The sequence below is a fragment of the Acinonyx jubatus genome, chromosome B1 (assembly GCF_027475565.1).
Source record: "Acinonyx jubatus isolate Ajub_Pintada_27869175 chromosome B1, VMU_Ajub_asm_v1.0, whole genome shotgun sequence".
NCBI lineage: Eukaryota > Metazoa > Chordata > Mammalia > Carnivora > Felidae > Acinonyx > Acinonyx jubatus.
In genome coordinates, this window is record NC_069382.1 from 139237669 (window position 1) to 139260672 (window position 23004).

Below are 23004 nucleotides of genomic sequence, written 5' to 3' on the forward strand. Positions count from 1 at the left end.
CAAACCTTGAGATCATGACCTGAGCCCAGATCAAGAGTTGGACACTTAACCCGCTGAGCTACCCAGAGCCCCTTTTCTTGCCTGTATAGATGCCATGGATTTATGGATTTAGGCATTTAGGGACATTTTCAGTGGATAACACCAGGCCTCAAGGTTTTGGTCATTACACTTTGGTTTCAAGGAGGAGAGACAGGGAAACACACACTGATGATTTTACTTCTTAATAGCGTGCTCAGAGGTGGTTGGGGAAACAAATATTTTCAATCTCAGGAAAGAAAATTATTATATATGTTTTCTTTAATGTTTATATTTGAGAGAGAGCGAGTGAGCAGGGGAGGGGCAAAGAGAGAGTGAGACACAGAATCCAAAGTAGGCTCCAGGCTCCCAGCTGTCAGCACAGATCCCGACGTGGGGCCAGAACTCAGGGACTGTGAGATCATGAACTGAGCTGAAGTCAGTTATTTTATTTGAGGAGTATTTTATTTGAATTAAAATTATTGAACTGAAGAATAAATACAATGTGAAGTGTTATTGGTAGTATGTTTTTAAAACATGCTTTTAGATACAGGTTTATGATTCAGATGTCTATATTCTGGGAAGAATATGGTTTTGAATCTCTAAATTAAAAACATCTAGTATTTCCTTTAGATGCAGTTTGCTATATCAACATTTTTCATATTATTTTTTTTAATGTTTATTTACTTTTGAGAGACAGAGCATGAGCAGGGGAGGGGCAGAGAGAGAGGGAGATACAGAATTTGAAGCAGACTCCAGACTCTGAGCTGTCAGCACAGAGCCCGATGTGGGGTAGGGAGTCTTGAACCCATGAACTGTGCCAAACCCATGACCTGAGCCGAATTTGGATGCTCAACCTACTGAGCCACCTAGGCGCCCCTCATAATAACATTTAAAAAAATACTCTCACCCTCTCTCTGCTCCTCCTTCATTCATGCTCTGTCTCTCTATGTCTCTCAAAAATAAGTAAAAGTTAAAAAAATAAAATAAAACAGGCCGCCTCGGTCGCTCAGTTGGTTAAGCGTCCAACTTTGCTTCAGGTCATGATCTCATAGTCCGTGGGTTCGAGCCCCACATTGGGCTCTGTGCTGACAGCTCAGAGCCTGGAGCCTGCTTTGGATTCTGTGTCTCCCCCTCTCTCGGCTCCTTCCTCATTCATGCTCTGTCTCTCAAAAATAAGTAAAAGTTAAAAAAATTTTTAAAAATAAAATAAAAATACTGTTACGCATGTATATGAGTGATTTATAGATGAAAAATATCCTTCATTCATAGCTTAAATAATGCTCAAGGAAAATCAGGTTAATTTCTGTAATCAAAATATTGGAAAAAGCTTCAGGAAAATATTATGAGTGCAACAGATGAATAAACCTTAGAGAAATTATATGCCACAGTATTACTTCTACGGTTTTAGGCTTTTAGTAACTATACATTTTGCAAAAATGCTTAAATATACTGCCTTTGATCAAGGAAAATATGGATGTTTAAATGGACAGTGATCTCTTTATGTAACTCATTTTGTGACTGTAAGTTTAAAATTACCTTCTTTTTTTTAATATGAAATTTATTTCAAATTGATTTCCATGCAACACCTAGTGCTCATCCCAACAGGTACCCTCCTCAGTGCCCATCGCCCACCCCCCCCAACCATCCCCCATCAACCATCAGTTGATTCTCAGTTTTTTAAAATTACCTTTCTTAATTGGTAGAATTTCTTTTATTCATCTTTGCGTTTTTTAGAGTACAAAATTGTTATTTATCTTCATATTTTGCAGGTGTCTATAGGTAATATATAACTTTCTCAGTATTGATAACATGCTAGATTATTAGAATTATGTCAGTTTTTTTTTTTAAGTGCCACGTGTGCATGATAGGGGGAGTGGCAGAGAGAGGGAGAGAGGATCCCAAGCAGGTTCCTTGCCGTTTGCACAGAGCCCAATTCTGGGCTCCCACAAACTGTGAGATCATTACCTGAGCTGAAATCAAGAGTTGGGCACTTAACTGACTGAGCCACCCATGCACACCTGTCAAAGATTATTTTTAAAAATGTGAAAGTTTCACGTGTATCTTCAAATATGTCAAAACCTTTTTAGTTTTTAATTAAAAATAATAATGAAATACTGCACACCTATTAGAATGGCCACAAGCCATTTGCAGCACCAAATGCTGGAGAAGGTGTGGAGCAACAGGAGCTCTTTCATTGCTGGTTGGAATGCAAAATGGTGCAGTCACTTTAGAAGACTGACAGTTTCTTATAGAACTAAACATAGTCTTACCATATGATCCAGCCAGCAGTCATGCTCATTTGGTATTACACAAAGGAACTGTAAACTTATGTCCACACAAAAGTTTGCATACAGATGTATATAGCAGCTTTATTCATAATTGCCAAAACTTGGAAGCAATCAAGATGTCCTTTAGTAGGTGAGTGGATAAATAAACTCTGGATAAATAAACTCTGGCACATTCAGGTAGTGAAATGTTATTCATTGCTAAAAAGAAATGAGCTATCAAGGCACAAGAAGCCATGGAAGAACCTGAAATGCGTATTACTAAGTGGAAAAAAAGTCAGTCTGATAAGGCTATATAATGTATGATTCCCAACTGTGTAACATTTCTGGAAAGGACAAAACAGTGAATGCAGTCAAAGGATCAGTGATTGCTGGTTGTTAGAGAGGAGGGAGGGATGAGTAGGCAGAGCACAGAGGATTTTTAGGATAGTGACATTATTCTGTACAGTGCTACAATGGTAGATACTTATCATTATAGATAGGTCAAAGCCCACTGGATGTAAAATAGCAAGAGTGAACCCTATTGTAAACTATGAACTTTGGGTGGTGATGTGTCAGCAAAGGTTTATTGATTGTGACAGATGTACCGCTCTAGTGGTGAATGTTGATAGTGGGGGTCGGGGGGAGGATACTGTGTGGGGGACAAGGAGTATACGGGAACCCTATTTGCTGCTGAATTTTGCTGTCAACCTGAAACCTCTCAAAAGTAGTTTATTAAAAAGTCCTTTCTTCCTATTATAATAACAATATATTGTCAGCATAGAAAAGTTAAAGAATATAGCTAAATAAGAAAAATAAATATTACCCACAATTCTATCCTTTTTTTTTTTCATTCAAGTTGGTACACATTTTGTGTATACAGGTTGTTTTTGTTACAAAGATGGGATTATGGTATATGTAATTAGTTTTTGTTTTCAGTTAGCAATACATCTTGTATGCTTTCCCACATACATTAGTGTTCAACAATTTTTAAAAATTGAATTAGTACCCATCTACAAGTGGAGAACAGATTGTTCTGGTTTTTAGAGAGATGCTTTTTAACTAAAAATAGATTACCAGTTTTCTGGTTAGGCTACAAAAAGTAAATATCCACACTATTACCAATCTAACATAGTGTTTCTATTTGGCATTATTGTAGAACTGTAGATTGGCACAAATGCTGGGCATATTAGAACCAACTGACAGATTTGGGGTAAACCTTATTTCTGTAGTATTTTATATCTTATGTAACTTTGAAAAACTGTCATTTAATGATTTAAATAATTCTATATTCTATTTAAATAATTCTATATGTTTAAGTAAATAATAGAATTTTAAGGTAGTTGTTAAAGGAAACTTATAATAGGGTGTTACCAATATAAAAGTTACTGGTTTTATTATAGGCTAGTTCTTTTAAAAATTTTTTCTAATTTTTTTATTTTTAATATAATTTTAATATTGTTTTTTTTATTTTTAATTTACATCCAAGTTAGTTAGCATATAGTGCTGTGATGATGTCAGGAATAGATTCCAGTGATTCATCCCCTATGTATAATACCCAATACTCATCCCAACAAGTGTCTTCTCTAATGCCCTTTACCCATGTAGCCCATCCCCCCCCCACCCACAACCCCTCCTGCAACCCTCAGTTTGTTCTCTGTGTTTAAGAATCTCTTAATGTTTTGTCCCCCACCTGTTTATATATTATTTTTGCTTCCCTTTCTTATGGTCATCTGTTTTGTATCTTAAATTCCTCATATGTGTGAAGACATACGATATTTGTCTTTCTCTGACTGGCTAATTTCACTTAGCATAATACCCTCTAGTTCTATTCACATAGTTGCAAATGGTAAGATTTCATTCTTTTTGATTGCTGAGTAATATTCCATTGTGTGTGTGTGTGTGTGTGTGTGTGTGTATAGTACATGTACACACATACATATGTATACAACCACATCTTTATCCGTTCATCCATTGATGGACATTTGGGCTCTTTCCATACTTTGGCTATTGTCGGTAGCACCATTATAAACATTGGGGTGTATGTGTCCCTTTGAAACAACATACCTGTATCCCTTGGATAAATATCTAGTAGTGCAATTGCTGGGTCATAGGGTTGTTCTATTTTTAAAGTTTTTTTTTTTTTAATGCTTATTTGTTTCTGAGACAGACAGAGCATGAGTGGGGGAGGGGCAGAGAGAGAGGGAGACACAGAATCCAAAGCAGGCTCCAGGGTCTGAGCTGTCAGCACAGAGTCTGACACGGGGCTCCACCTCACAAACTGTGAGATCGTGACCTGAGCCAAAGTTGGTTGCTAAACCGCCCCTATTTTTAATTTTTTGAGGAACCTGCATACTGTTTCCCAGAGTGGCTGCACCAATTTGCATTCCCAACAATAGTGCAAAAGAGATCCTGTTTCTCTGAATCCTCACCAACATCTATTGTTGCCTGAGTTGTTTATTTTAGCCATTCTGACTGGTGTGAGGTGGTATCTCATTGTAGTTTCAATTTGTATTTCCTTGATGATGAATGATATTGAGCATTTTTTCCATGTGTCTGTCAGCCATCGGAATGTCTTCTTTGGAGAAGTGTCTATTCATGTCTTTTGCCCATTTCTTCACTGGATATTCTTTAAAGCAAGGATATACAATAATTTGGTTACAGTTGGGGCACCTTATGTGGCTTAGTCAGTTAAGCGTCCGACTCTTGATTTCAGCTCGGGTCATGATCTCAAGATTTGTGAGCTCCCCTGTCGTAGGGCTCTGCACTGACAGAGCCTGCTTGGGATTATCTGTCTGTCTCTCTCTCTGTCCTTCCCCCACTCATATTTTTTCTCTCTCTTTCTCTGTCTCAAAAATAAGTATTAAAAAATTATGGTTAAGGTTGATTTTACTAACATTGTAAAGAATATATAGCTTCTTAGTTACTATTGTACATATTTTTGTCACCATTCTGGAATGACTGGCATCACTTCCTAACCATCACTAGAGAGTGCTTTCTCATTTATTCGTTTCAGAACTGTCCCCTGAGACGTAGGGCTTTATTATTTGGTATATTTCTTGCACTCTAATTCCCCCCCCCCCCCTTCAAAGAGAATCATGAGGAAACTGAATTTTACAATATTTTTTCCCCTTAAGGTAATTCATTTGTCTATCTTAATTTTATGGAACTGAATTGGTATAGCTCTTTTGCTTGCTATATTTGATGTATCCATGTATAAAAATTAGTGTCTTTCACTGAATAAGTATTAATTTAGACATTTTATGCTTTTAATGTAGCGATTTATGTGTCAATGCAACTATAGTGTTTTTCAGTAAAAATGTGTTAATTCTGAAATATTTGAATAGAAATTTGGGATGGCCTAATAAACATTTCTAAAACTATAGCCAAGTATCACTGAGTAGGAATTTTAAATGAACTCTCAGAAGCATAAATTTTGGAGTTTGTTGCATTTCTTAGGTATAAAATCATTCTTTCAGATGGAATAATCTTAAGTCTAGATTTCTACTTACATGTATTTCATGTATCTCATATTTGCATTTCACATGTTTTTTAAAATCTGATAGAAGGGATTTATTTTAAACTTAAAAGAATGTATTTGTTTTGAGAGAGACAGAGCACGCAAGCAGGGAAGGGGCAGAGAGAGAGAGAGAGACAGAGCACGACCCAAGCAGGGTCTGCACTGTGAGCGCATAGTCCTACACGGGGCTCGCTCTCATAAACCATTAGACCACGACCTGAGCCGAAACCAATAGTTGGATGCTTAACCAACTGAGGCACCCACGCGCCCCTAGAAGGGATTTATTTTAGAGCTAGAAGCTAAGCTAGTTGCCGACTCTAAAGAGTCCTCTACTTAGAGATAGTTTAAGTGGATTCTCTTAATTTCAAAGAAGACTATGAGTACACATTTTAGAATTGGATCTTATGCTAATTGGATCTGTTCACCAGTAATTATAGCTGTGGTTGCTGGAAAGCTTGGGTTAAATGTGATGGCAGTCAGTGCTGTGCTATAGTTTGCTTTTATGCTGGGAAGTGACAATATTTTTATTTATTTTTTAAAAATTATTTAAATCCAAGTTAGTTAACATATAGTGTAATAATGGTTTCAGGAGTAGAATTTAGTGATTCATCACTTACATATAATACCCAGTGATCATCCCAGCAAGTGCCCTGCCCTCCTTAATGCCCATCACCCATTTAGTCCATCCCAACACCCCCACCCCCACCCCAGCAACCCTCAGTTTGTTGTCTGTATTTAAGAGTCTCTTATGGTTTGCCTCTCTGTTTTCATCTTATTTTTCCTTCCCTTCCCCTGTGTCAATCTGACTTGTCTTTTTCTGATTTATTTCACTTAGCATAATACATTCTAATTCCATCCACATTGTTGCAAATGGCAAGATTTCATTCTTTTTGATCGCAGGAAGTGAAAATATTTTTGTATTTTCTATAAGTACAGAGCTGTTAAGGCATTTATAATGCCTTATATTATCAGACTCTGTAGAATACATGGGCCCATTTGGAAGTGTGACTAGAAGAAATGCTACTGAGCAGAAGAAAGTAAAGAGGAATGAAAGAAGGAGGCAACCAAGACTGGTAGTATCATGTTTATTATTAGACTGTCTTATGGCTGACAGATTTATATTAGGAAAATGATCTATAGGAAAGAGTCAGGAAAGCAAAACAGAATTTTGAACTTTCCATGGTCTTTCCTCTGCCCTCCTATATACAACACCATATCTCCATACTTAGCATGATAATTTTTAGCAACCCTGAACTGCTTATAATCCCCCTCTCTTGTGCGTGTTTGAGACAGGGGGAGGAGGGAGGGAGGGAGGGGTTTAACGTTTCAAATGGCCCAGGTCACATAAGCTCTAATTGGCATTTATTAGTCAATAATAAAGTTGACTTATTGTGACTCTTTGATATTAAATTACCAAGAGTCTGCAAAATGCTATGGATTTGTGTGATTTTACTTGCTAGTCAATTGATGCTATTTTTAGGCTAACATATTTATAAATGCCTTGAGAAGTTAGGGATAGGGAAATCCTACATTCCTGTTAGTTTATTTTCCTTTTTTACTCTCTTAGTGGTTTTGGGATGGGAAAGGAGTTTTCCCCCCCAACTTCTGTTTTACCAAGAGACAAGAAAGCTTAAGTTACTGTGTTTCCTGAGTGTATTTCTGATGGCAATATTTTTAGTAATTATAAATTAACAGGTATATATCTAGTACATAAGAAAAAAATTCCCTTATTCCTTTTTCACTCTACCCTCCTTCCACCCTAGCCCCTCGCAGCCATTTACCAGTGTTGTGTCCCATTAGTTTTGATTATTCTGAAATGTCCTATAAATGGATTCATACAGTATATAGTCTTGAATGAGTTGAGATGCAATTGACATTTAACATTATATTAGTTTTGTATGGCATAATGATTTTATATATGTGTATATTGTGAAATGATTACCATAATAAGTCTGGTTACCATCCATCACCACACATACTTAGATGGTTTTTTTCTTGTGATGATAACTTTAAAGATCTAGATCTTTAAAGAAAAAAATATATTTTTTAAAGTAGGTTCCATGCCCAACATGGGGCTACAACTCCTGACTCTAGAAGCTCAAGAGTCTCATGTTCTACTGATTGATCCAGCCAGGTGTCTCTAAAGATCTATTCTCTCAGCAACGTTAACATATGTAGCATAGTATTTAAACTTTTTTTTTTTAATGTTTATTTTTGAGAGAGTATGTGCTCGTGCACACAGAGGGGCAAAGAGAGAAGGACACACAGAATCCGAAACAGGCTCCAAGCTCTGAGCAGTCAGCACAGAGCCCGAAATGGGGCTGAGATCATGGGCTGTGAGATCATGACCTGGTGCTGGATCACCTGAGCCACCCAGGCACCCCTATATAGTACAATATTAAGTCTAAGGTACCATGTTGTACCTTATCCCCAAGACTTATTTTTTTAACTGGAACGTTATACCTTCTGACCCCCTTTATTCATTTTCCCTATCAGTCTGTTCTGTCTACAGTTCATTTTTAGTTTTTTTAGATTCCATTTATAAGATCATACAGTCTTTGCCTGACTTACTTCGCTTAGCATAATGCCTTTAAAGTACATCCATGTTGTTGCAAATGAGAAGGTTTTCCTTTTTATGGCTAAATAATATTTCAGTGTGTGTGTGTGTGTGTGTGTGTGTGTGTGTGTGTGTGTGTATATTTTACCACATTTTCTTCATTCGCTCATCTGCCAGTGGATACATAGGTTGTTTGCATGTTTTGGCTATTATAAATAATGCTACAGTGAACATGGAGGTGCAGATATCTTGTTGAGATAGTGATTTTGCTTCTTTGGATACACACCCAGAAGTGGAATTGCTGGATCATGTGGTAGTTCTATTTTTAATTTTTGAAGAATGTCTGTCTATACTGTTTTCTATAGTGGCTGCATCAGTTTACATTTCTACCAGTAGTACACAGGGTTCCCTTTTCTCTGAATCCTTGCTAACACTTGTTATTCCTTGTCTTTTTGATGAGAGCCATTGTGGTTTTGATTTGCATTTCCCTGATGATTAGTGATGTTGAGCCCCTTGTCATATATCTGTTGATGCTTCTTGGAAAAATATCTTCAGATCTCCTACCCATTTTTTAACTGAATTGTTTTACCTATTGAGCTGTATGGATTCTTTACATATATGTTGGGTATTAATCCCTTATCAGGTACATGATTTGCAAATATTTTCTCCCATTCTATAGGACATCTTTTCATTTTGTTGGTTTCCTTTACTGAGCAGAAGGTTTTTAGTTTGATGTAGTCCCACATGTTTTTTGTTGCCTTTGATTGTGGTGTCAAATCCAAAAATCATTGCTAAGACTTGTGTCAAGGAGCTTCCAGGAATTTTATGGTTTCAAGCCTTACATTCAAGTCCTTAATCCATTTTGAGTTGATTTTTGTATATAGTGTAAGATGCACATCCAGTTTCATTTTTTTGCATGTGACTATTCACTTTTTCCAACACAGTTTGTTGAAGAGGCTCTCCTTTTCCCATTGTATATTCTTGGCTCCTTTGTTGTAAATTGATTATATATGTGGGTTTATCTCTGGACTGTAGTCTGTTCCACTGATTTACATATCTTTTTATGCCAGTACCATGCTGTGTTGACTGCTAAAGCTTTGTAATATAGTTCAAAGTCAAAGATCGTGGTGCCTCTAGCTTTGTCCTTCTTTCTCAAAATTGCCTTGACCATTCAGGGTCTTTTGTGGTTGCATACAGATTTTAGAATTACTTGTTTTATTTCTCTGGAAAAGTGGCCGTTGGAATTTTCATAGCGATTATATTGAATCTGTAGATTGCTTTGGGATAGTATGGACATTTTAGCAATATTCTTCCAAACCATGATTGTAGACTATCTTTCTGTTTCTTTGTGTCATCAATGTCATAAAGTGTTTGTTGTACTCATCTTTCATCTCCTTGGTTAAATTTATTCCTAGGTATTTTATTCTTTTTGATGCAGTTGTAAATGGGATTGTTTTCTTAATTTCTCTTTCTCATACTTATTAATAAAATATATAGAAATGAAATAGTTTTTTTGTGTGTTTTGTGTCTTGCAACTTCCCTGAATTTATTAGTTTGACAGTTTTTTGGTGGAGTCTTCAGGGTTTTCTATGTATAATGTCATGTCATCTGCAAACAGAATTTTACTTCTTGTAAAGTTTGGATACCTTTTATTTTTCTTGCCTAATTGCTCTGGTTATGACCACGAGTACTATGTTGAATTAAAGTGGCAAGGGTGGGCATCCTGTCTTATTCCTGATCATAGAGAAAAAGCTTTCGGCTTTCACCATTGAGTATATTTGCTGTGGTCTTGTCATACAGCCTTTATTATGGTGAGGTACATTGTACTTACTTTGAGTATTGTAATGATATTTTTAATTTCTCCCAATGCATTTGACATTCACCTATGTTGTGTTTATCATTAGTTTGGTCCTTTTTCTAACTGAGTAGTATTTCGTTGTATGACTGTACCACAGTTTATGTAATTGTCAGTTGAAGATCATTTGATTTTTTTTCAAGTTTGGGGGGCTTATGAATAAAGTTGCTGCAAACATTTACATATAGTTTTTTGTGTGAACATAAATTTTTCTTTTGCTTGGGTATATACCTAGAGATGAAATTGAAGGTTGTATAAAAGTATGTTTAGCTTGATGAGGAACAACCAAACTCTTTCACAGTGGCAGTACTGTTTTGCTTTCCACTAGCGAAATGTGAGGGTATGTATGGTGTATGTATGTATGCATGAATATGTGTGTATATATATAAATATGTGTTTGTGTATATAAACATAAACACAAAGACAGGTATGTGTGTGTGATATCCTTGTTGGCCCTAGTATTGTATGTGTGTAGTGATACCTCATTGTCACTTGAGGTTGAATTTCCAAAATGTATCTAGTTGAGTATTTTTCATGTGCTTATTTTGTATTTGAGTATCTTTGGTGAAGTGCCTGTTGAAATCTTTTGCCAATTTTTTTATTAGGTTGTTTTTCTTAAGATTTTGTTTTGAGAGTTCCTTTTATATACTGGAGTGCTTTTACAGATTTGTGTTTTGCAAATAATTATTCTCAATCCTGGGCATGTCTTTTCATTCATCTTTCTTTTTTTTAATTTTAATTTTTTATTTTTTAATACTACATCCAAATTAGTTAACATATAGTGCAACAATGATTTCAGGAGTAGATTCCTTAGTGCCCCTTACCCATTTAGCCCATCCCCCCTCCCACAACCCCTCCCGTAAACCTCAGTTTGTTCTCCATATTTATGAGACTCTTATGTTTTGTCCCCCTCCCTGTTTTGATATTATTTTTGTTTCCTTTCCCTTATGTTCATCTGTTTTGTCTCTTAAAGTCCTCATATGAGTGAAGTCATGTGATATTTGTCTTTCTCTGACTAATTTCACTTAGCATAATACCCTCTAGTTCCATCCACGTAGTTGCAAATGGCAAGATTTCATTCATTTTGATTTCCGAGTAATACTCCATTTTATATGTATATGTGTGTGTGCGTGTGTGTGTGTATATGTGTGTGTGTGTGTGTATATACACACACACATATACACACACACACACCACATCTTCTTTATCCATTCCTCCATCAATGGACATTTGGGCTCTTTCCATACTTTGGCTATTATTGATAGTGTTGCTATAAACATTGGGGTGCATGTGTCTCTTTGAAACAGCACACCTGTATCCCTTGGATAAATACCTAATAGTGCAATTGCTGGGTCGTAGGGTAGTTCTGTTTTTAGTTTTTTGAGGAACCTCCATACTGTTTTCTAGCGTGGCTGCACCAGCTTGCATTCTCATCATTCATCTTTCAAAGAGGAAAAGTTTTAAATTTTCATGATATTCAGTTTATCAGTATTTTTCTTATATGGATCATACTTTGTGTTTTATCTTAGAAATATTTGCCTAATCCAAGGTCTTAATTTTTCTCTTATGTTTTCTTCTCAAGTTTTATGGTTTTTGGTTTTACACTTAAATTTACTATCCTTGTAAGTTTGTTTATGGTACACGGTTGGATTAATGCCTATTTATTTATTTTTGCATGTGGATGTCTAATTGTTCTAGCAGCATATTTTTAAAAATCTATCTCTATTACACATTTGTGGAAAATCTATTGGCTGTGTGGTTCTATTTCTAGTTTCTCAGTTCTGTTCCTTTGAACTATATGTGTCTATCCCTTTTCATCCATACAAAACTGTCTGGATTACTATATCTTTATAGTAAGTCTTGATATTAGATAGTGGGTGCACCCAAGTGTATATATTTTTTTCAAAAGTATTTTGGCTATTCTAGATTTCTGTATATAAATTTGAGAATTAGCTTGTTGATTTTTACGTGGGGAAATATTTTGAAGAGGTAAAAGATGACTTAAACCATGAAGGGTGGATAGAATTGGACATCCACTGAAAGACATGAAAATGTATATATCAGAGGAACTAGAAAACACAAGCTACACCAAAAAAGTGAAAGGATAAAAAGGGTTAGGGGGAAGAAATCATAGTCCTGGAAATACTGATGTGAAAATTTTGGTCTAATTATCTCCCATTTTCTGCAGGATAATTAGATTGTGTTCGATATATTTAGATAAGTGAGAGGCAGTAAGTAAATACAAGAGGCATTAAAGCATAGTGATTATTAGCTAGAGACTAAGACCTAATTTGGAATGTAAGAGAAGAATTGTAAGCTTTTGTTGTCCAAATCAATTACTGATGAAATAAAATGAAATGTGCTAATTATTTTGAAATTTTGAAGTGATTGGTAGATTTATAATCTCAGGTCTCCATTTTTCCTTTTATTATTTATGTTTTATGTTGCTTTTGCCGTGTTCTGGTATTCCACATATGAGGGAAAATTTCAAATGTGCAGAAAAGTTCTATTCTGATTCCCCCCCCCCGCATAGTGCTTTCTTTAGCTGACAAGTAGACTATGCCCTCACTGCTTTATGGAGTTAGAAGCTTCTTTTAGTTATCATTGTGGATTAACATAAAGCTACCTTTGGATTACCTTTAGAAAGAAGTATAGTAACCATTATGACATCTCATTTTCATCCATGTATGCCTATGCATTTTGTTTGGGTAGGTAACTAGTTTGGCTTGGAATTTGAAGTAGATCCCGAAGAATAAACTGAATAGAATGAAGACACATTGAATTCAAATATTTTTATTATTATTATTATTTTTAGTAATGTCTACACCCAATGTGGGGCTTGAACTCATGACTCTGAGATCAAGAGTTGCATGCTCATCTGATTGAGCCAGCCAGGCGTCCTGAGTCTAAATATTTTTAAAGACCAAAAGAATCCTTGTTACTGTCATCTAATTATTTGGTTTCTCAGTAAGGATCATAGAATAAATAATGTCGCAGTGTTAGAAGAGTATTTGCTATCACCTTAAATTAAACGTACTTATAAGTGTTTAGCCTCATTATCTTTGGTCCATTCCCCAATATTAAAACTTGGGGCACCTGGATGGCTCAGTTGGTTAAGCATCCAACTTCTGCTCAGGTCATGATCTCACAGTTCCCATGTGTTTGAGCCCTGCATCAGATTCTGTGCTAACAGTGTGGAGCCTGCTTGGGAGTCTCTCTTTCTCTCTGCTCCTCCTTCACTTGTGCTTTCTCTCTCTCTCTCTCAAAAATAAACCTTAAAAAAAAAGTAAATGCTTCCCTGTATTTCTTTGAAAAAACAATAAAACAAAAACTTGCCATTCTTGTCCTGGGGAGCTGTAGTCTCTCTACTTGTCGTTGACCATTCTGTGGATTACCTATTACATTTGGCCCTTGAACACCTCAGAGGTTAGGAACACCAATCCCCCCATGCATTTGAAAATTCATGTACGACTTTATATTACCCTAATAATGGCCTACTGTTGACTGGAAGCTTTACTGATAACATGAAGCGTTGATTAACACATACTTTGCGTGTTATATATATTGTATTATATATTCTTATAATAAAGTAAGCTAGAGAAAAGAAAACGGTATTAAGAAAATCGTAAGAAACAGAAAATACATTTTCCGTAGTGTAAAAGATCTGCTTATAAGTAGACCTAAGCAGTTTTTTAAGGGTCAGCTTCATTACCCTTTAGTTGTACTCTTTCAGAATAGTGACAAGAGGGAACAATGCAACTACCTGATAAGGGGGGTGGTGGGGGGAAGGTAGTAACAAGAAGTGCCAAATTCTTTATAGCACTATTTGGAAGTAAACTATATATTCTATAACTTTATTTTAAAGCAGTGCTATGAAAATGGTATAAGCTACGTGAAGGCAGGGATGTTGTTTGTCTTGTTTACTTTAGAAGTCCTAGTGCTTGGTGTAATACATGATGGTAGTAGGTCTACAGTAAGTATTTGTTGAATAAATGTTAAACTGGTCAGAAACATGAAATTCCAAAAACCTGAGGTTATTATTTTTTTTTAAATAAAATGACTTTACCATCATAAAACATGGGTTTTTGCTTTGTTTTGTTTAGTGTTTAGTTTAGAGTGAGAGAGGGTCATGAAAACTTTGAGATTCTTTTTGAGTAGGCTCCACACCCAGTGTTGGGCTTGAACTTACAACCCTGAGATCAAAAGTCGGATGCTCCACCAACTGAGCCACTCAGGTGTCCCAAACTTTGGGGTTCTTTTTGAATGTTTGCGTTATTACCATATATGGACATTAGCTAAATATGTCATTGCAGATAAATGCCACCAGAGAGGCACCTGTAGTGGGAAATGCTGATGAAATCATTATCTCAGGGTATGTTTTAAGCTCTTAAGTGTCATCAGTCTTTATCACTATGATCCTGCTGTATGCAGTGTGATTTGCTAAGGCACTTTTTTTTTTTTTAGCATCTGCTGGTGAGCCCATTCAGGGAAGGTATAAATTTTATATGGCAGTTATAATGACTAAGAGTTCTGTATAGTTAAATATTGATGAAGAAATAAAAACTTCAGAAATGCTGCAGCACAAGGGTTAGTTTGCTTTATTAAAAAAAGTTGAACTTAGATTTATTTTCTCAGAAAGCAAAATGGCCTTAATGCTTAAGACCAGATGGGAAGGGTGGATATTAGGTAGGTAGGTATTCAATAAATAACAAATAATGTGTTATTTGGGAATAACCTTTGGGAATAAATGTCAATATAATACAGATTTATCTGAGAATGTGTAAAATATAATAAATCATAGACATCTTGCTCTAAAAGTTAAGCAGAAAGATCTAGTGTGGGCTTAATTTTGTCTTCCTCTAACTTTGGGAACCCTGCCAGCATCTGTATTTCTGCCAAAGATTACTTTGCAGACTACAGTTGAGATGACCAGTTAATATTTGTATGGAAATAAATGTATGTTTAATGATTTTTATTTTAGAGTTGAGTTAGAAGTCTCTGATTCATTATGAAACATTCTTTGGTGCTTGTAGCATTCTTTCTTTCTTAGACTGAGTTCTAAGTAATAGTAATTGTGCTGTACTATAAACTTGGATAAAATGACCTTAAATTTGGACAGGATGTGAGAGGGAAACTTTGGTTTAATACCACAAGAACTTACATCTTTATATGTACTATACAGGCTGCTCTTTTTTTAAGTTGTTCCAGATGACCACCTATTAACAGAAGTCCAGTTCTAGCTTTAAAAGTTTGCTCTGATTTGGCTCAGATTAGATTTTGTTCTGTTTGGGAGCAGGGAGCAGTTGTGTTATTTTATTAGCTTTAGATATAAAATTTGAGATTTGGGATTCTTTAGCAATAGTGTATTTGGATGTATTTCATAAATATTTTGTAATATGCTGTTCATGGAAACGACATGATATACAGGTATGTTACATTTTTTTGTTTTGGAAGCTCCATTTAAAATTTTTCTAGGGCAGGGGGCACCTGGGTGGCTCAGTCGGTTTAGCATCCAACTTTGGCTAAAGCCATGATCTCACAGCTCCTTAGTTTGAACCCTGCATTGGGCTCTGTGCTGACAGCTAAAAACCTGGAGCCTGCTTTGGATTCTGTCTCCCTCTCTCTCTGCCCTTCTCCTGCTCTCCCACTCTCTCTCAAAAATAAACAAACATTAAAAAAATAAAATACAAATTTCTAGGTCAAAGTAGCTCTAGTGTTATATATAATATTGCTTGTAATTGAAAAAAATTGAAATACATTTTCTATGAAGTTCATATTTTATAAGTTTACGTGAGGTTTTTCCTGTGGAACAGAAGGGAAACTAATGAAAATCTTCACTATGTGGTAGTGATTAATCAGCTTTCAATGGTGGAGATTAAAACTAGTTTACTTTTAGGATAGTTCATGTAGGCACTAAGAAGTCGGACATAATTCGGTTCTTTGGCCAGGACTGATGGTAACTCTCAGAAATTTTGCACTATGATCTGGGAAGGTCATGTAGGTGCTATGCTAAGATCGAATGGATGGAAAGTGGGTGGCAGGTTTAAAGAAGTTTATGTAGTTAGCATTTGGGGAGCTATGTGGAGTATTTTTTATAGTGTTGAAATAGGGTCGAAGACTGGAAAGTTAGACAGGTTGTGTTGCCAAAGGGGCTTTTATTGTACTCTGTTACAAGATAAGGATACCCAGTATAAATTAGGTTGATGTAATGGGAGGATCCTCTGGGAACTGATGTAAGATGTTGTAAAAATTAGAAAGTCATGGAAAAACCAATTCAAAAGCTTCCTGTTTGATCAATTTGAAAAAGAATATAGGGAAAGGAATTAGCTGTTAGGCTTTCCAAAATAAAACATTTCTATTTTTTAGATAAAATGTATTCATCACTCAGTATTTAAGTCTTGGAATGACCTGTATATGAGGCTGTTAGAAACCACACTATTGGTGTCACATTTAAAGAGTTAAATACATTTGAATTAGTATTTTATATTTTAATTTATTTTGAAATAGGTTTTTGAGGTATGTCTCCAATGTGCAAAGTTGGTGATGAGGAACTGAGAGGGAAAAAATAAAGCTGAATAAGAGGCTTTAATATTACCAATTTCCCAAATTTGAATTCTCTAAGTCTTTAGTAGCAATTTTGAAAACCTGATGTTTGAGACAGTAGTGATCACCAGAACTGAAGACTCTACTAAGTTGCTCGTTAATCAACCCAAAAGTAAAATGTTACCACTTTAATCAGACTATTGAAATCTATGTTCATTTTTAATTAAGTGCTTGTATTTTCATTGGCTTCCTAATCAAATCTGGAAGAGATCTCTGACCCCTAATATGGCAGTATTAATATTACTTTGGTTTTACATGTAAACACTGGTAAACGTTTCATGGATTTGTTTTGCAGGAACAGATTTTATAAATTTTAGTGGATTTAGGAAGATGGAAACTTGTGAAAAATTAAAGAAAATCATTTTATATAGTAGCTGATTTCAAGATTAGAATTAGAGGGCCAAAAGAGATGGCAATTATTGACCTATATAGATTTTTAAAAATATTTAGGGAAATTGAACATGTCGATTAATTAGCATTTCCTGGGAATAATTTTTAGAAAAGCATTGACTGAAAATTGGCTGTGAGATGGAAAAAGCAGGAGGAAGGTGGCAGATTTTAGTATTACAAAGCATATATTCATTCCACAAATACATATTAAGGGCCTACTATGTGAAAGGAACTATATAGCAATATAAAAATGATATGCCTCCACACAGAAATGACTGATAGTCCCCTTAAGGAGCATACCATCCAGTGGGAGCCATTATTAAAAACCACATTAAGTTGACCTCTATGTTTTATGAAAACGAATTAGAATTTTGAAACATTTGTTTTGCATATTTTGCAGTCTTTATTTTTTACCCATCCGCAATGTAGTTCATGGATTTTGTAGCATGTTGTTTGTGTGTTTTGGCTTTCCTTAATCTTGTGTTTTTGCAGATTTTCATATTAGTATGCAGAAGTACTCACAGAGGTACACATTCCTCATGCACGGTAGAAATTCTGAAAATCTTGTTATCTAAAAATTTTATTTTTTGAAGTATTTTACATAGGCCGAATGTGGTATAAATCAAGTTTTTTTCCCATGGAAAATTATCATATTCTTTGTGCTGTATGAAGATCCTGGGGATATGTATGGGAAATAAAAGGGTCAGTATGAACCAACTTGTATGATAAGATTAAAGCAGAAGGAAGGGCTTAACCTGGAAAGTTGGAAGCAGACTACTGCTAAACAGATTAATAAATCTGGAAAACTTTCTCTTTACCCCTTTTAAAAGAGGAAAGTGACTGTTTTACCTTCAGAAATATGAGTAGATTATGGTGTAGGAAATTTTGATTCTGTTCTTATAAACTAGCTTTGATTTTTTTTGAAACATAGAATAGCACTAATTTTTCTTTATTCTCTGTATATAACAAATTTCAGACCATGTGAAAGTAAATTAATTGAATTATAAATTCTAAACTTTAGTTGGAAACACTCTCAGATCGAGACACTTGGTTTTGGGGTGTGTGTGTGTATGTGTATGAAATATGAACAAAGAGAACCAATATACTAATAACAAGGCAACTTACAGATAGCATGTAGGATTTTAATTAGGTTCAGGGCTTTGTCATTTGCTATTATTGCTATATCTAAACTGGATTTTATTTTCTGCCAGTTACCAAGCAGTAATTCTTGTGTTGGGACTCCTTGAATGGTTACTTTCAGTGCCATTTGTCATATGCTTCATACATTGCACACTTGAGGATTTTTATATCTAGTTTTTACCATTCGTGATCACTCAGTGATTATTTTGGCAGTTACATGAAGAAGAGTATATAATAATACTAGTTTCAATTCGGTGGCATGGACACTTCTGAGAGTGAAAAGGAATGATGCTGCCTAAGAACAACAGGTTAAACCAAGACAGGCTCATACTAAGATACCATTCTGTGTGATGCTTTTGACTGCAAGTGATGAAAAACACAAGCTAAACTAGTTTAAACAGTAAGTAATATATATTGGTTTGTGTATGCAAAAAGCCCAGTGTTCGGGAGTCCTACAGGTATGATTTGGTGAGGACTCTGGCTTTGTCTATTTTCTAGACTCTGACTTCTGTGGCTGGTTTCCCTTATAATCGTTGGATGGTTACCAGTAGCAATCTGGGCTATATTCTTCTATGATTAGCAGGATAGAGAAGCCTGAATAGAATGCGTCTTAAGCTTCATGGTTATTAGATACATCTGAGCTAATCTCTGTGACAAGAGGAATGTCATGTGCTGATTGTCTTAAATACAAGATATTTGAATATCACCGAGGCAAGGAGGACAGGATTACTTTGATATTGTTAGACTAGTCAAAATCCATTCAGAAAACTGGTGTAGGGTCTGTCTGTTTGGGAAAGCAAGACTGCTAAAGCAAGAACGGGTGGAAGTTCGGGAAGCAACTACAAAGTTCAATGTGAAATGCAATGTCTTTGCTTATTCGCATTTTCCCTTATGCATCTGTTACTGAGTTCCTGCAAGAGCCTAACATACTGCAGACATGTTTTCTTCTAGTGAGAATTTCTAGCATGAAATGACTTAGCCTGGCAAGGGGAAAGGAAAAGAAAATTTACATCCCATTTTTCTTTTTTTCTGTGAGACTGTGGTAATTGTTGATTATCCTTTTTTTTTTTTTTTTTTTTTAAAACAGACTAATAGGGATGCCAAAGGAAAAATATGATCCTCCAGATCCTCGCAGAATTTATACCATCATGTCAGCAGAGGAGGTAGCCAATGGGAAAAAATCTCACTGGGCAGAATTAGAAATCTCGGGTGAGTGGAATCTGAAGCATTTAATCCAGGATATAATAGCAATAATGAGCAAGAATTGAGTATTGTATTTATTCCTATGTTGTACATTTGTAATTAGATGAACTAATTGAGAAAATAAAAGATTCTGAGTACTGGTGTTTAATTTACCTGTGACTAAATATCTTTTTCCTGTTCTTTCTTTTGAAATAATACCTTGAGCCAGAGTTGGCATCTGAAATTGAGGACATTGGGAGTTTAGTTTCTGAGTAACCAGGTTCTTTGATATAATAGATTTAATTTTGGCTATTGCAGAGTAATTATTTTTGGAAATTGAAATCTTTGCCATTTTCCTATCATCCTAGTGTTGGCATAGTAGGAAGCTTAGAAGCTGTTGATTCCAAAAAATAACTATATTACATGACCTTTCATGTTTAGGATTTGTTCAGATAGAATATGATTCCTAAAAACTTACAGTCCTAGTGTACTAGTGAGAAAAAAATCAGACAAACTCAAGCTGAAAAACTCAAACTGCAAAATACCTAACCTAGTAATCCTCAAAAGTGTCAAGGTCATAAAAAACAAGGAAAGACTGAGAAACTGTCACAGACCATAAGAGACTAGGGAGACATGATGACTAAATGCAAAATGGTATCTTGAATTGGATCTTAAAAAGACGGAAAAACTGGTGAAATCCAATATAAAACCTGTACATTAGTAATGTACCAATAATGTACAAAAGTAATGTACTAATATTAGTTTCCTGGTTTTGACAAATGTATCATGATAATATAAGAAACTAACGGGAACTGGATGAGAGGTATACAGGAACTCTATATTATCTTGGTAGCTTTTCTATAAATCTAAAATTATTATAAAGTTAAAAGTTTATTAAAAATAGAATATAATTACTGTTTTTTGTTTATTAATTGGTATAATACAGATAATGTAGAATGTGATACCCCTGTGTCTCCCTCCCCCCCCCCCCCCCCACAGGCTTTCATTGGGAAGCATTAAACCCACATTATAGTGTTAATAGCAAGAATTACCCGTATATTTAGCTTAAATGTAATCTGGTGGGTAAATGTTGGTAATCAGAAGAGTGAATATCAGCAGATCCTATTGGGCTAACCCAGGGTTTCTCAGTTAGGCACTGCTAACACTTATGGCCAGACAGTTCTTTGTGGTTGGGGGCTGTTGTGTGCACTGTAGGTGATTTAGCAGCATTCCTGGTCTTTACCCGCTAGATGCCAGTAGCACTCCTCTTTTTTTTTTTTTAAAGGACATTAATTTTAACTTCATTGTAGACATGATAATTGGAATTTTGAAATTTTTTAATGTTTATTTTTGAGAGAGACAGTGTGAGTGGGGGAGAGGCAGAGAGAGAGCTGTCAGTACAAATTCCCACATGGGGCTTGAACTCACAAACGGTGATATTATGACCTGAGCTGAAGTCGGATGCTTAACTGACTGAGCCACCTAGGCGCCTCATGATATTGGAATTTTGATAATGAAGATAGTTCTCCAGCAGTTTGGGTCCTTAATATGATAGTTAGCCACATATATGTTTAAATATAAGTTAATATTAACATGTTAATATATTAAGTATATATTAAGTTAAAATACATATGAATATTAACATGAGATATTACCATTTTGTAAATAATTCCATTAAAACACACATGGGATAAAAGGTCACTGTAATACATATCAGTGGACATCTTAGGGACTAATTTACATAAATTATAATTTTTTAAGCTGAAGTATAGTTAACACACATCGATACATTAGTTTCAGTTATACAGCATAGTGTTTAGCAGTATTCCCGGCCTCTACCCACTAGATGCCACTAGCACTCCTCTGGTTTTGACAACGAAGAATGTCTCCGGAGCCCCAAAGTCCCTTGGGGAATAAAATCAAAATTGCCCCTGGTTGAGAACCACCTGATTAAATCCCAGGTAAGACTTAAATAAGTTTCTTTTACCACAGCCTCTCTTCACTTGAACACTTTCTTTCCTATTAAAATACAAAATCCTAGCTGGCACCTGAGCCTGATAATAGATAGCATGAAGGAACCTGTGACAGAACCCTGGACAGATCTGAGCTTGAGTTGACCACTTGATAGCTATGTGAAAAGTAGCATTGACCATTTGACATTTTGTGGCCTCTATACACCTTCCACTGCTCTTTTAATCAAGATCTGTTGTTTCAAATGTGATATGTAATTAAATTCTATTTTACTTCTGTAAAGTTTATAAAATAATCTTCATATAAATTATTAAGATAATATCCCACTTTACAGCAGCTGCGGTTAGGTGATTTGCCCAGATCTATATAGCTAGTAAGCGGTAAAAATCAGGATTCTGAGATAGGTTTCCTGAATCTTTTCTAGTCCGTGTGCTACAATAGCTGTCAGATGCTGACTGACTGATAAAGCTTAATGTGTGACCATTTCACTTGAGTATGTTGCACTTAATGCAAAATCTTAAACCAGAGTTGTTGATTGTAGCATCGAAAGCTGGGAATGATATCTCTTTTATGGGTAAAATGGTTTTCCTAATGGTCAATCTGATATTGGTTCTAAATCATCGTAATTACTCTTGGTAATTTAAAGTTTGTAGAAGAATCCAGGCCCAAAATATGGACAAACCTTGCACTATTATTTTTTGTGGAGTATGTAAGAAATACTTTCGTTAGGACTGTGCCTTAAAATAAAATTCAAGACTGTTCTGTCACAAAAGCTTAAGTCAGCCTGATGTTTTCCTTGAGAACTCACCATCACCCTGACTCCAGGGGTCTCCTTATTATGCCACATCTCATTTAATACATGGGGAGTTCATGAGAAATAATGGTTGTTAGGCAAAAGTGACATGAAATTAAAGAACAGGTAGGTTTGGAAGCAGTCAAATGGCATTAATAGAAAACTAACCTCAAAGATGCAGTATCTGTATATTGCAGTCTCTTCTACCACTTTGTAGTCCTTGGAGGTTAGTCTTCATCCTGGGCCTAGAATTTAATGCTTCAATATTTTGCCTTTTAGGTAGAGTGCGGAGCTTAAGTACGTCACTTTGGTCATTGACACACTTGACAGCACTGCACCTAAATGACAATTACCTTAGTCGCATTCCACCTGATATTGCCAAGCTTCATAATCTGGTTTACCTGGATCTGTCATCCAATAAACTCAGAAGTTTACCAGCAGAACTAGGAAACATGGTGTCTCTCAGGTAAGGAAATATTACTGATATGACTCACTTTATAGAATTCTAAATTTACCAAATAAGAAAATTATGAGATATTACTCCTCTTACAGTAGGATTTTGGTATGCATTTGAAGATCAAATGATAAAAATTGTCTAAACAAGGCTCGAGGTGGCATCCGTTGAACATTTCCTTTCTTTCAATTTGAAGCTTTCTAAGTAGAAGTGTGCTTGTCTTACCAATTTCTTTTAACAGCCTTGAGGTGGGTTGG

General features: G+C 35.5%; 1 protein-coding gene across 1 annotated transcript in view; it reads left to right on the forward strand.

The window, feature by feature from the left end:
- The window catches only part of CNOT6L (CCR4-NOT transcription complex subunit 6 like), a 112363-nt gene that overhangs the window by 24359 nt on the left and 65000 nt on the right, over positions 1 to 23004 (forward strand). Inside the window, exons 2-3 of the mRNA XM_027058911.2 lie at positions 19435 to 19556; positions 22573 to 22759. Of these exons, the coding sequence (XP_026914712.1) occupies positions 19445 to 19556; positions 22573 to 22759 (299 nt within the window). The 5' untranslated portion in view covers positions 19435 to 19444. The remainder of the gene's footprint in view (positions 1 to 19434; positions 19557 to 22572; positions 22760 to 23004) is intronic.